Source organism: Stomoxys calcitrans, chromosome 2 (genome assembly GCF_963082655.1).
Source record: "Stomoxys calcitrans chromosome 2, idStoCalc2.1, whole genome shotgun sequence".
Lineage (NCBI taxonomy): Eukaryota > Metazoa > Arthropoda > Insecta > Diptera > Muscidae > Stomoxys > Stomoxys calcitrans.
In genome coordinates this window covers 207,529,252-207,544,832 of record NC_081553.1, presented here as the reverse complement: position 1 = coordinate 207,544,832, position 15,581 = coordinate 207,529,252, and the positions used below count along the sequence as shown (strand labels likewise).

At 40.3% G+C, this 15,581-nt stretch overlaps 1 protein-coding gene across 1 annotated transcript in view; it reads right to left on the bottom strand.

The window, feature by feature from the left end:
- Positions 1-15,581, bottom strand: part of LOC106082480 (bromodomain-containing protein DDB_G0270170) — a 118,364-nt gene that overhangs the window by 29,671 nt on the left and 73,112 nt on the right. Inside the window, exon 2 of the mRNA XM_013245024.2 lies at positions 3,786-3,858. Within this exon, the coding sequence (XP_013100478.2) occupies positions 3,786-3,858 (73 nt within the window). The remainder of the gene's footprint in view (positions 1-3,785; positions 3,859-15,581) is intronic.

The following is a 15,581-nucleotide window of genomic DNA, read 5'->3' as shown; positions in this document are numbered from 1 at the left end:
AGGGTCCGGACCGAGGTCGAAGTCAAGGGTCTGGACCGAGGTCGGAGTCCAGGGTCAGACTCCGCAGCATCGATTTTGTCAATCATTTCTATAAAAATCAATTTTGGAGTAAATATTCAAAGAAATTGCCCTGGCAGCTGAGTTGGCAGCGAACTCCGATTACCAGTGCAGATGTTGTGGGTACAATTCCCATCAGAAGTCTGTCGCTACTGTATTGTCCTAATGGACACAAATTGCCTAAGTGAGCCAATGAGTCCCAAAATTTTGATAAAATCGTTCATTAAAATCTGGGACGATAGCAGAATACGCGAATGCTTTAAATATAGGCAGGGCCACAATAACCATGCATACATAGGTTGGGGACCATCGAAACGCAGAGGTTAGCATATCTGCCTATAACGCTGAATGACTGGGTTCGAATCCTGGCGCGAACATTAGAAACAATTTTTATCGGTGGTTATACCCTCCTAATTTTGATGGCATTTGTGAGGTACTATGCTATGTAAAAATGTATACACAAAGAGGTGTTGCAATGTGGCACGCTGTTCGGACTAGGACAGGGCAGAATAGGAGCATAAATCATGAATCGGACAGCACTCATTGATATGTGAGAAGTTTGCCCCTGACCTACAAGCCTTATGTCCTTCCTATTCTAAACTATGAAACGTGTTGTGGATACCATGATAAAGAGTAGGGCATCCAGTGAACTGCTCAAATACAAACAGCATGCCTATGTCAAGGGAAGATCGTTGGAGACTGCCCTGCCCGAGGTTGTGCATAATAATTCTTCTCCATTATTCTTTGTTTGCCTAAAAAGAGATACCGCACAAAGAACTCGACAAATGCGATCCACGGTGGAGGGTATATAAGATTCGACCGAGCTGAACCTAGCACGCTTGTACTTGATATTATAAAGCTCATATGTTTATAAGATGTTTTAAAGATCCCGGCCGACACGGGATAATTATGAGCACCACACAGGCTGGAACTTTGAGCTCCGACTTGTGTGGGGTCCATTGTTACCACGGGAAGCTTAGCTGAAAGCTACCGGACGCGTCCACAGCTTGCGCATGGTGGAAAGTTCCGTTTTTATGTGGAGTACCTGCAAATGCGGCCGTAGACAGTCAGCGATTTTCGAGAGGAGAGTCTCAGTCAGGAGGCAGGTGGCACTGGCTCTTATTTAAATACTGAGTGCCTATAATACTCGAGATGACAAGGCAAGTTATTGGCGCCTTCCAACCAATGGCCAACCTCAGCGTCTGTTCCCAGGTTTGGGGCAGCTGGAGGCGAGCGCCGGATGCTTGAAGCAAGCGGCTCGCCACAACGAGGGATACATTTGCAATCCTACAAAACCCATGCGATTGGGGTGCCGGACCCCCCCAATGTTGACGATCCACGCAAATGAAAAAAGGACCATGATTTGCGGATCTGCACCTGAAATGTCCGCACTCTCTATAGAGAAGATGCAGTATACGCGCTGGCGGATGTATTAGAGAAGTATAAGGCAGATATTACCGCCTTACAGGAAAGGCGATGGACTGGGAATGGCGTCACTACAACACCAAACGGTGACGAACTATACTATAGCTGCCATAACACGAGGCATGAATTTGGCTGTGGATTTGTGCTTAGTCGGAGACTAAAACTCCTTGTCGATCAATCCGTGGAGCGAATATAGATTCGGATTATTACCTTGTTGCAGCAAAGGTTCACAACCGTTTGAACATGGCGAGGAAAGTACGATCTGACACTGCACAGAAGCTGGACATTGAATAGCTGCAAACACAACAGATGGCAGCGGCATACTCCACTCGACTGACCCAACTGCTTGATGAAAGCATTCCTTGTTCCGATGATATAATGGCGCAGTGGCAAACTATTGCCCACTCCATGGAAAATGCCGCGAAATCCGTACCTGGGTACCGAAAGCCTCCTCCAAGAAACCCATGGTACGACCAAGAGCGTCGAGATGCTACTGAAGCCAAGAATGCGGCATATAGAGCAACCCTGCAATCAGTAGCAACGCGCCAGTTGAAGGAGAGGTATGGGGAGAAAAGGAGAGAGGAGAAACGTCTATTCCGCAGAAAGAAAAAGGAAATGGAAAGACATGGGTGGGAGCGAATTGAGATGTACGGAAGTCAGAATGAAGTCCGGAAATTCCACGATGCCAAAGAATTAAACATCAAACCGATGGCTTTGGTGCAGGCACATCCTTCTGCAGAGACAAAGAAGGAAATCTGGTATCTGACACAGATAGCATGCTGAGGATATGGAAAGAACATTTTACCCAACTGCTATTGTCCGATGTTGGCGGCGAAGAGGATACCGCAGAACCAATCCCTGATTATGGTGTAGAATGTTTACCTCCTAATCGGAATGAGGTCCAAGTAGCAGTGACCCGACTGAAGCAACAAGGCAGCAGGAGCCGACGGGTTACCCACTGAACTATTTAAGACCGGAGGCGACACGCTGATAAGGCGTATGCATCAGCTTATCTGCGCAATCTGGCTAGAAGAATGCATACCCGATGATTGGAACCTCAGCATACTATGGTCGCTACACAAGAAAGAAGACAAGGCGGAATGTGCCAACTACAGAGGAATAAGTCTCCTCCCTATCGCAAAGAAGATACTTTCGAGCGTACTGTGTGAAAGATTAAAACCTAGACCTGGTAAATCCACCCTGGACCAGGACAAATCCACACCTACCATCTCTTTGTTGACTGCAAAGCCGCCTTCGATACTTACGTTCGAAGGTATTTCCAGCCATGTCTGAGTTTGGTATCCCTGCAGGATGACACTTGCTGATACGCGTTCCTCAACAAGAATTAGGAAAGAATCTCTCGGAACCATTTAATACCAAACGAGGTTTCAGACAAGGAGACAGCCTTTCGTGTGATCTCTTTAATATCCTGCTGGAGAAGATTATACGAGATGCAGATGTGAAAAGATATGACACAATAATCACAAGAGAACATATGCTACTCGCCTATGCCGACGACATCGACATCATAGGTCGGTCACCGGAAGCAGTAACTGCAGCCTTTGAAAGAATCAAAAGAGAGTCAGTGAAAATGGGTCTGGTTTCAACTCCCAAAAAAGGCCTTGTACAACCGAGCAGATAAAGAAAATGGAGAAAGTTGGGAACCACAACTTTGAAATAGTCAGAAGCTTTTTTCTACCTCGGCACCGCCATAACCGAAACGAATGACACCAGTTTTGAGATAAAGCGAAGCACAATACTGGCAAACAGATGCTACTTTGGGCTAAGTAAGCAGTTTATAAAACAAGGTCACTTCTCGCGGACTAATATCACACTTTACTAGACACTAATACTACCCGTGTTGTTATATGGTTTTGAGGCGTGGATACTTTTGAAAGCAGATGAGGCAGTGCTTGGAGTATTTGAGAGAAAGATTCTTCGTTAAATATATGTGGACCAGTTTGCGTTAATGGAGAATATAGGACGACGATAGCATAGGTACACGCATCAAAATACAACGACTCCGTTGGCTAGGTCATGTTGTCAGAATGGATGAAGAAGCTCCAGCACAGACGTCATTTGAAGGCAAACCGGTGGTACACGTAAACCGGGAAGACCAAAAGCCCGATGGAAAGATCAAGCGGTGGCAGACACGTTGAAACTTGTTGTCAGAGATTTTAGAATTAGCGCAGAAGATCGAGGCGCTTGGAATGCTGTTCTACCTTCAGCTAGTGGACCAAATATTCTGTCATAGTCAATTAAAGTAAGTAAAGTATGTTTATAAGATGTGTTGCAATACTTACAAAATTTTTAAGAAAATTGGGACTGTAATTGTGTTTGCGATATGAGATGCTGCTGCTATTATTATTGCGAGTACTGAAAGAAAAAAACGAAATAAAGATTTATTAATAAAAGCAAACATACTCAATAAATCTTAACTTTAAAACTAATTATAATATTTAAAAACATATTTCAGAGTTTAATCAAACTAAATAAAAACAAAAAGTCCACTCCAATTAATCACCTCTTGTTGATTTATGAGTGGCTTTCCATTCGAAATTACAGTCACGCTTATCGAAAACCACTTGAAATTGGTACACAATGGCATTGGTACGTGATTTATATTTTCGGTTGATTTTTCTTTTCATTTAAAATTCAAAACTTAAGACCCCACACGCAGACCACTGCTGCAACTAAATATCAACCAAGATGAAAAACTTTTACAGGTAGGTGTTTACAGTGAGAGGATTTTCATTTTGGTCATCATGACCTTAGCTCAAGCAAAAACTCATTAACAATTGTGATTAAGAGAGTGGCGGTATTTTGTTTTCTTTTGCCGTTGGTACGTACACGAATAATTAATGCAATCACGGAACGTGCTAAGAGGCAAAACACACTAAAATGCGAAAAAGAATAAAAAATAAAATTCCTTTTTAACATATTTTAAGAAAATTTCAAACTCCCTCCTTCTCCATCTACCTATTGGAATGGTACCTCTTGAAACAATAAGGGAATATTCAAGTACCATGACATTCAACCCAGTAGAAATGGGGGAGGGAAATGGGTATGTTGTGAAGGAGAAATAATTTAGCACAGATTTAAAGTTTATAACCATAATATTAGACAGCCTAAGGCCGAAAACGAGATATTTAAAAAAATCATACAATTTCATTGAAATTTGAATTGCAAACATAATATTGATGAAATTTCAATTTCATTGCAGAATTTCCTTTGATTTTTTTGTACCAAAAATTTTTTTTTTATTGAAACTTGATTTTGAGTTTCACAGAAAATTTGTTCAAAGAGCGTGGGCTCCACTCTCTTTTCAGTTGAATCCCTTCTAACCCAGATTTATATCAAATTCTTGTGTGCAATTGTGTGTGTGTGTGTGTGCAATTGAAGTTTCCCCAGCTGTTGCCCTATAAACTTTTTTTTTTTAATTTAAACTCAACTGACAATAACATTTAATTACAACAAAACATATGTTCTGAGTTGTAGACACACCAACATTCATGTAAACATTAAATTTATAAATTACAAGGTAAAATACAGCATCCTGCAGTATGCCTTTGTATTCAGGCAACAACAAAACCTTTGCTTCTTTTTTAATTTAACCAACATTTTGTTTATGTGGTTGTAGTAATTGTAACCAGAGAGCTTCCCCCAGCCTCCAACTCCCTCACCATTTCTTCTCTCCTTCACCCTTAGGCACTACTGCTAACAGCTTGGGAGAATGGTAACTCTTACTCACAGTAAACATTTCAAATTTAAGGAACAGTTAAAGAGTTAAATGGAGAGAGTGTGTGTGAGTGAGAGAACAGTTGTCATATTTATGAGAACAATAAAAACAAATGATACAACAAATTAATGTCAAAACAAGTGTAAGTGTTGTTTAAACACCGTTAAATGACAGCACAAGCCGAGCAATTGAGGTAAGATAAGGCAAGGAGTCTTGCTAATAATAGTTGTAAAAACACTGGAAAAAATTTTTAAACCATTTAATAAGAGTTTAGAAGGTAGGAATATTAAATTTGTGAATCATAGAATTTTCTGTGTTCCAGAACGATTTTAATATCATGGGCAGGGCAGCGTCCCCATTCTCTCTCTAGGCGCTTGTGGAAAATAACATTGGTCTGCTCGTTCTTGTTTTCAGTCGGGGCATATGCATAAAAAAAGCTGATGTTGAAAAATTTGCGGATTTTGGCTAGCCTCTCAAACATCGGAGTAAAGCTGGAGACCAGGGGTTTCAGTCTCCGACTAACTACAAATCTGCAGCCGAATACATGCCTCGTGTTATGGCATCCATTCCCATCCAGCGGAGTCAAGCTGGAGACAAGGTGTTTCAGTCTCCGACTAACTACAAATCTGCAGCCGAATACATGCCTCGTGTCATGGGGGCTAAAGTATAGTTTGCTACCGTTTGGTGACACCATTCCCGATCCATCGCATTTTCTTTAAGGCGGTTATATCTGTCCTGTATTTCTCCACCGCTTTCACGCTTTCACCATTTTGTTTCTTAGAACAATCCCTACAGGCGATGGGTAATTACCAAAAAGGTATTTACCCGGTAAATTGGGTAAATACCCGGGAGATAGGTTTATATGGCGGCGATATCAGGATATACACTGATTTAGACCATACTTAACGCAGTTGTTGGAAGTCAAAATAAAACAATTCATGCAAAATTTCGGCCAAATCGGATAAGAATGGTGCCTTCTAGAGGTTCAAGAAGTTTATTCGGGAGATCGGTTTATATGGCGGCTATATCAGGTTATGGACTGATATAGACTATACTTGGCACAGTTGTTGGAAGTCATACCAGAACACTTCATGCAAAATTTCAGCGAAATCGGATAAGAATTGCATATATCGAAATATCCATTTCCGACCCTATAAAGTATATATATTCTTGGTCGTCATAAAAATCTTAGACGATCTGGCCATGTCCGTTGAAATATCCATTTCCGACCCTATAAAGTATATATATTCTTGATCGTCATAAAAATCTTAGACGATCTGGCCATGTCATGTTGAAATCACGCTACAGTCTTTAAAAATAAAGATATTGAGCTGAAATTTTCACAGATTCTTTTTTTTTTGTCTAAAGGCAGGTTAAGTTTGAAGATGGACTATATCGGACCTTGCCCCCTTATAGACCGATCCGCCGATTTAAGGTCCTTGGCCCATAAAAGCCTCATTTATTATCCGATTTTACTGAAAGTTATGGACAGTGAGTTGTGTTGAGATACTCGACATATTTCTTCAATTTGGCCCCGATCGGTCCAGATTTGTATATAGCTGTTATATAATAGACCGATCTCTCGATATAAGGACTTGGGCCCATAAAAGGCGCATTTATTGTCTGATGTCGCCGAAATTTGGGACAGTGAGTTGTGTAAGGCCCTTCAGCATCCTCTTCAATTTGGGCCCGATCGTTCCAGATTTGTATATGGCTGCCATATAGACCGATCTCTCGATTTAAAGTTTTGGGCCCATAAAAATCGCATTTATTGTCCGATTTCGCACATTCAATTTTCAAAATTTGGCACAGTGAGTTGTGTTAGGCCCTTCAATATCCCTCTTCAATTTGGCCCAGATCGGTTCAGATTTGGATATAGCTGCCATATAGACCGATCTCTCGATTTAAAGTCTTGGGCCCATAAAAGACGCATTTATAATCCGATTTCGCGGAAATTTGACACAGTGACTTATGTTAGGCTTTTCGACATCCTGCCAAAAAGACTAACATTTTGTTGTACAAAATTGAACAATGACTTGTACTTATTAGACAGCTCGATGTCCATGCCGAATTTAGTCCAAATTGGACCATATTTCGATATAGCTGCTATGGGGGCATAAATTATGAATTTTTCACCAGATTAGGTGGTTTCCATATATACCCGAGGTGGTGGGTATCCAAACGCCTTTTTACCAGGCATTCGGCGTCATATGTGGAAATGCTAACCTCTGCGCCAAGGGGGGCCTCCATCATTTTGTATATCCGTTGCGATTTTGCGATTGCAAAGCTTTTCGTTAAAATTATGCACCTTTTTGTAAAATTTTCCAAAAATCCAAGTTAGTACCTTTCTACTCTTTTTTACACAAAATTTACACCCTTTTTAAAAATTTTGTTACGCTTTTTGCTGGTAAGTTGTTGGCATCACTGATTATATCTATCGATTATATTTCTTGAGCCTCTAGAGGGCGCAATTTTTTTTCGGTTTGGCTGAAATTTACTCTGACCTAACCTAAACAACCACAATTGATGAAACATTTGCTTACAGTGTACAACACCCAACTTTTAAACTTTCTTACCTTTTAGTGACAATGAGGGCTTTACTTTTATCTTTTTTTAGAGACAAGCATTAAAAATAAAGGGGAAATAATTTTTTCTTCAAAATATTTGCTATACACTTTCTAAATTCACCCGCATACAAAGTGTATCAACAAAAATTGTCGTTTTTCTTTTTGTGAGAATTTCTAATTTCAAGCTATTCTTTGGGTATATGGTCTCCGGTGTTTAATAACACCCCAAGTCACGTAGTTTTGTTGAGACTTTTTTAATTGACTTCATCTACTTCTTGTGTCCTCCGAATTCGATAGCATGCAGATAACATTAAGCTGGCTGGTGAGGGCGAGAGGGGAGAGGACCTTAGTTCATTAGGCTGTCTGTTTTTTTTTTTCCAAACATAAACTCTCCTTTATTTGGGTTTATATTTTGTGACTATGAAAATATTATTCAAAATAAAATGCCATGCATGCCGGAATTTATTGTTGTCAGGCGTTCATCATCATCAGTGAGTGGTGTTGACATTTCAACACTTTGGTGAATCTTACGTGATTTCTTAACCTCAACTACAACAATATGAAAGAGAGAAAAAAGTCTGTTTTTTTTTTCAGTCTCTCCATGAGAGATTTTTGGTTGAATGAGAGGGGGGTTTTGTTAAATGTCAAATGGTGTAGCATTAAGTCAACCTTTTCTTTTTCAACACTTTTTGCAATAAGGAAGTTGTGTTTTCTTTTCATTCGTATATGCTTTGAATATTAATTTTTTTTACAAAGAAATAGGAGAAACAAGAGCTTTGATTTTTGGAAGAAAATTTCTAGGAAAAAATTCTCGTTTCACACTGCAGAAGTGGTCCCTCGGCTAAACAAATGAAAGGCGTATTGGCATAAATTTCGGCACAAATTCTGCACCTCTATCCCTTCTAGACCAGAAAAGGAAGTGAAAACTACGGAGGGTATAGACATAGTAGTCAAGCGGATCACGAAGGCCCTCAATGACTCGCTTTTGTTAGCAAGTCCTAGTGCCAAGCCATTGTCTCTGTAAGAAAAAGGTGTAAAAGTGGTCGTGTATGCTGAAGACGTGGCAATTGCGGTTAGGGCAAAGTTTCCCAACACTCTAAGATATAAATCCATGCAAGAAGTAGTTCAGGAGATACAAGTTGCCTATAGTGGTTGCCCTTCTTGGGAGGAGAGAATGTTCCATTTACAGAAAGCGCAAAATACCAAAGGAGGCCACCGTAGCGCAGAGGTTAGCATGTCCGACTATGACGCTGAACGCCTAGGTTCGAAAGCTGGCGAAACCATCAGAAAAAAAAATTCGCCGGTGGTTTTCCCCCTCATAATGTTGGCAATATTTGTGAGGTACTATGCCATGTAAAACTTCTCTCCAAAGAGGTGTCACACTGCCGTTCGGACTCGGCTATGAAAAGGAGAAACAGGGGCAAACTTCTCACATATCAATGAGTGCAATCTGATTCAAGTTTAAGCTCAATGATAAGGGGCTTAAACTTGAATCGGACTGCACTCATTGATATGTGAGAAGTTTTCCCCTGTTCCTTAGTGGAATATTCATGGGCAAAATTTGCAATTTGCATTTGCAAAATACCTGGGTGTTTTGCTGGACATAAAATTGAACTTCAAATCCACCGCGCTTCATGTATTGGGTATATACTCCAGTTGTCGGACCCATAATGCTATATGGTATTGTGGTCTGGTGGACGGCTCTTCAAAAGTCCACCTACTGCTCAATACTTAACCGGATCCAAAGGATGGCTTCTTAGTGTATCACAGCCGCACTGAGAACATCTTATGGCTGTGGACATTATGGCTAGACGAATTGCAGCGACCACTGCCGAGAGGCTAAGGAAGTCTCCTCTTTGGTCGTATGGCGGCTACGGACTCAGTGTTATCCTTGATACAATATCCGATGTTCCAGGCCGTGTGGATTATATCCTACCTGAGCCGCTTTTTGATAAAAAGTATTGTACCATTATTCCTGATAGAATCGACTGGAACTATGATATCCCTGGTAACAGAAGTTACGGATGCTTCCAAACTAAACAACCAGGTGGGCTTTGAGGTGTACTCCAAAGATTCAAGAGATGGTCATATCGAAAAGGTAACCCGACCACTGCAGTGTGTATCAAGCGGAGATCCTTGCAATTAGGGAAGTGATGGAATGGCTAAGATATAATGTCATAACGACGATTGGCATAAATATCTTCTCAGACAGCCATTAAATCACAGGAGAACGTATTTCTTAACACAAAAACCGCCCTCGACTAGCGCAGATCTCTAAACGAGATGGCTTAACAGTTCCAAATTCATCTGTTCTGGGTGCCGGGCCACAGAGATATCCCAGGGAATTGTAAAGCGGACGAGCTTGCGTGACTGGGAACCACGCTACACATTCCAGGGATACTGGAATCTGTGGGTATGACTCTAGCTAAGTTTTTAGGACGAGGTCCGAAGGATAACGAATGACCAATGGTTACAAAGAGGGGACTGTGAGCATTTCAAAACTACGTGGCCTAATCTAGACTTGAAGAGGTCTACCACTTTGCTGTCATTGGCTAGAACAGACGTCTCAGTCATTGTGTCCGTCATGACAGCTAACCGTCTAATCGGAAAACATGCTGACAGACTGAAGTTTGCCAGCAACGATTTTTGCAGAAGCTGTGAGGACATTGAAGAAGAAGAGACTATAGAATACCTTCTGTGTGTGTGTCCCGCACTAGCAGTCGGAAGGAGTTCCACTTCAGGTACTCATTCCTTTGAGAACCTGTCTGATTTAGCGGATGAGAACATTCGCAAGTTATTGGGATTTTTAAAGCGATCTGTATGATTCAACGGTAGGAACTAGAAGACGTCTTTCTTCTTCTGTTACTGTGGTATCACAATGGACGAAAACGTCTAAGTTAGTCTGATGGCAGACTGCCACTTAAACCTAACCTAATGAGAGGCAAGGGTTATGGGTTCTCTCTTCATTTCTATTCCCACACCGTAGTAGCCACATGAGTTAAGTGGTGTTCCTTATTTAACTGAAATGTTGAGGTATTTGAATTCAAGCAAAAATCATTGAAAAATGTTAATCCGTCTTTTTTATAAATATTTCTAAAGACAACATTGATTACGTTTTTTTTAATAAAAAAAAAAAAGAAAATTAATGCATTACAAGGATTGCATTACAAACTCGACATAGGCATAAATTAATCTCATGAATATTCATTTTTGATTTCACATGCAGTCAAAGACAGCATCTTTTTAACATATTCTTGATCTACTTAAAAAATTCCACCTCATTCCATCAATCGAACGAGGAGCAGTCAAACATAAATCCAGTTAACATCGAGCTCTTAGCAAACCCTTTTGCCTAGGACTGGAGTAAAAAAGTATCACTTTGATTATTTAAATTAAAATATCCTTACACATGCAGCATCCTTTACAACACAACTCGTTAACAACATTAATCAGCACAATATGCCAATGTTTACCCACTTTTCTTGTCTTCGAATGGTGGTGAAACAATTAAAGCACTCTGTCTAAAGGCGTGGTGGCAAAGCTGTATGCTATTCACCTACTCACCATAACCCAAACAAGTTGAGTTGAGAGAACTTTCCGTTTGTTTGCCAAAAACACAGGCGATACTTGTACTTGTCATCATATGAGTACTACTTGCACAGCAGCCATTGTTTAATCCCTGTTGGTATGGTTAAGTATTGGCGTGTGTGTGTGTGTTTGTGGCTGGCATACAAGCAAACAGTAAGACTAGGAAGTTTTTCCCAACATGATACATGATGTGCTCTTTATGACGACAGCCAAAGTGCCCCGGGAGTATTGGGTTCTCATTCTTCACCTTATCAGTGAGTATTTGTGGGTCCGTTTGTCTTTTGTTTTAATTTTTTAAGTGAACATTTGAACAGAAGTTGTGGCTTTTATAAAAGTTGTTGTAGTTGTCAGGGATGTTTTCGCCAAAACTGCATAAAATAACATTTGGGTAATACTTCTATGACATGGTTATAGAAAAACAAGAAGAAAAGTAAACTGTAAACGTGGTTATACACTGCACCATAGAATGAGGGTATACTAATCTAGTCATTCCACTTGTAACACCTCGACTTGACTGACTTCTTGGGCACCTAAAGGGCTCAATCTTATACGATTTCGAAATATCGCAATAACTTTCTGTACATGTAACACACATGTGAATCAGTCCATAACCTGACCTTACTAAACGATTTCTAGTGTGATTCACTAAATATGGTCTGAATTTGTCAAAAGCCTGATATTTCTATGATTTTTCTCTGATTTCTCTGATTGCTAAAACAACAGTTTTTTTCTGCTGAAAAATGGGAAATTAGACATGACTGCTGTTTCAGCAAACATGGGGCTGCTGTTTAAATAAACGTTTCCGTCTGCTTTTTCAACTAACAAAATCTGCTGTTTTAAATACAGAAATCTGCTAAAGTATTGAAGACGTATTACTTCCTTAAATCTGCCTGTGCTAACATTTTTTCCATTTTGTGTATGAATATGGGCAGTGCATTGATTGCAGCAACATCGCTACTATCCACTGCTGATAGCAAGTCCGACCAACAACAACAGCATCGCATCACTTGTGGGAAACAACAATGTTTTGCACTTGCTTTCTATCCACTGCTGGTTGCTGGATGTTGTCGTTTGTTATTTGAAACCCGTTTTTTAAACCGCCACCATGGGATGGAGGGTACACTAATCTAGTCATTTCGTTTGTAGCATCTCGGTTCATTAATCTGCGATCGTCCAGAAACAATTGAGATTTGGATAAAGCTCCCACACAAACCGATCTTTCTATTGTGCCCCTTAGAGCCGCAGTTGTTGTCCGATTGTGCCGAAATTTTGCATGCACGTGGTGTTCTGTAACGATTCTTAACAATTGTGCCAAATATGGTTTGAATCGGTATATAATCCGACATAGCTCTCATATAAACCGATCTTCCTATTTGACTTATTGTTCCCCTAAAAGCCGCAGTTGTTATCCGATTGGGCTGAAATTTTGCACGTTGTGTTCAGTTACGACTCTGAACAAACGTGCCGAGTATGGTTCGAATCTATCTATAGGTTGCAAATTGCAAATTTTGCCCATGAATAAGTCCACTAAGGAATAGGAAATTCTTCTCTCAAATCAATGAGTGCAGTCCGATTAATGTTTAAGGTCAATGATAAGGGACCTCCTTTTTTAGTTAGACCGATTACAAACGACGTGCCGCATAGCGTCACCACTTGGTAAGGAAGTTTTAACATAGCAGAATACTTCAAAAATGTAGCCTGCATTAGTAAGGGGATAACCACCACTAGAAATTTTTCTCATGTTCTCGCCGGGATTTGGACGTAGGCGGACATGCTAACCTCTGCGCCACGGTGACCTCCATTCTAAAAAGTATATATATTCTTGATCGTCTTGATATTCTGAGTCTATCTAGCCACGTCCATGCGTACGTTTGTCCAAGCTTCGATAGAAGTCGAACGAAAGACGCCAGCCACTTGAAATTTGGCACAAATACTTCTTATTGATGTAGGTCGCTGGAGATTGCAAATGGATACAGCCCTTATATACCCCCCCCCGATCGCGAGATCGGTGTATAAGAAAGCTTTATCAGCTTATAGACCGATTCGGATCGTACTTGGTACAGTTGTTGGAAGTCAAAGCAGAACACTACATGCAAAATTTCAGCCAAATCGAACAATAATTGCGGCTTGTATGGGCTCAAGAAGTCAAATCGGGAGATCGGTTTATATGGGAGCTATATCAGATTAAAGACCGATTTGGACCGTACTTGGCAGAGTTGTTGGAAGTCGTAACAGTATACCGCATGCAAAATTTGAGACTTGTAAGGGCTTAAGAAGTCAAATCGGGAGATCGGTTTATATGGGAGCTACATCAGGTTATAGACCGATTTGGACCGTACTTGCCACAGTTGTTAAAAGTCATAACAGAACACCAGGTGAAAAATTTAATTTCGAACAAAAGTTGCGGCTTGTAAGGGATCAAGAGATCGGCTTATATGTGGACTATACAGGTTATTGACCGATTTGGACCGTACTTGCCACAGTTGTTGAAAGTCATAACAGAACACTAGGGGCAAAATTTCAGCCAAATCGAATAAAAATTGCGGCTTGTAAGGGCTCAAGAAGTCAAATCAAGAGATCGATATATATGTGGACTATATAGGATATTGACCGATTTGGACCGTTCTAGACACAGTTGTTGCAAATCGTAACAGAACACTAAGTGCAAACTTTCAGCCAAATCGGACAAAAATTGTGGCTTGTAAGGGCTCAAGAAGGCAATTCGGGAAATAGGTTTATGTGGAAACTATATCAGGTTTAGACCGATTTGTACCGTACTTGCCAAATCGAACAAAAATTGCGGCTTCCAGGGGCTCAAGTAGTCAAATCGGGAGATCGGTTTACATGGGAGCTATATCAGGTTACGGACCGATTGGAACCATACTTAAACCAGTTGTTGAAAGTCATTACGAAACACGTCATGCTGAATTTCAGCCAAATCGTATAATAATTGTGCCCTCTAGAGGCTCAAGAAGTCAAGATTCAAGATGGATTATATCGTGTTATGGACCAATTGGAACCATACTCAGCACAGTTGTTGGAAGTCATAACGAAACACGTCATGATGAATTTCAGCTAAATCGGATAGGAAGTGTGCCCTCTAGAGGCTCAAGAAGTCAAGATTCTAGATCGGTTTACATGGGAGCTATGTCAGGTTATGTACCGATTTAAACCATACTTAACACAGTTGTTGAAAATCATAACGAAACACGTCATGCTGAATTTCAGCCAAATCGGATAAGAATTGCGCCCTCTAGAGGGTCAAGAAGTCAAGATCCAAGATCGGTTATATCGTGTTATGGACCAATTGGAACCATACTCAGCACAGAAGTCATAATGAAACACGGCATGCTGAATTTCTGCCAAATCGGATAAGAATTACGCCCTCTAGTGGCACAAGAAGCGGGTAGATTTACTCCTTCGTGTTAGCTAGCGTGCTTTCGACAGACGGATATAGATAGACTTAAAGTGTCAGAACGATCTAAAATATGTGCATTTTATTGGGTTTTAGATGATCATTTCGCGGAGTTACAAACAGAATGACGAAATTAGTATACTCCCATCCTATGGTGGAGGGTATAAAAACAATTAGTGTGAATCTGAACGAGATTCTTAGCCCTGAGTGGCTTGATAACCAGCTTAAAAAATCCATTTTCAAAAAGCCATTTTATGATGTAGCGAAGCGCCCCGGGCCAGCTAGTAGTCTCACAAAAATCGATGCCTTCCATTTGACTTCTTGAGGTCCCGATATGATTTCTTCAAATTAATCCAGAAACTACCACGGAATATGCTTCATGCAGATTCACCGATTTGAGTCTTCCAATTCCTAAAGGTCTTATGGATAGAAGTAGATTGCCATTTCTTACATTTTGTAGGGTTGTTGATATAAGCTTTAAGTTGGGAATAATAATAATTTTTTTATTTGTAATACTCATACGCTCTAGGGTCCATTGAATTAATAATACTCATACGAGACGGTACACCAAAGCCAAAATACCCCCGTTGAAAATGAAATTGAAAAATTGTGGTCCTATGCCCAAATTCTTAAACAAAATGAGTTTTTTGACTGAAATTATTTTTAAAATCTTCTCCCCAGCTTTAATGCTAAAATGGAAAAAATCCATTTTGTAGGGGTTGTTGATATAAGCTTTAATTTGTGATACTCATACGCACTAGGGCCCACTGAATTAATAATACTCATACGA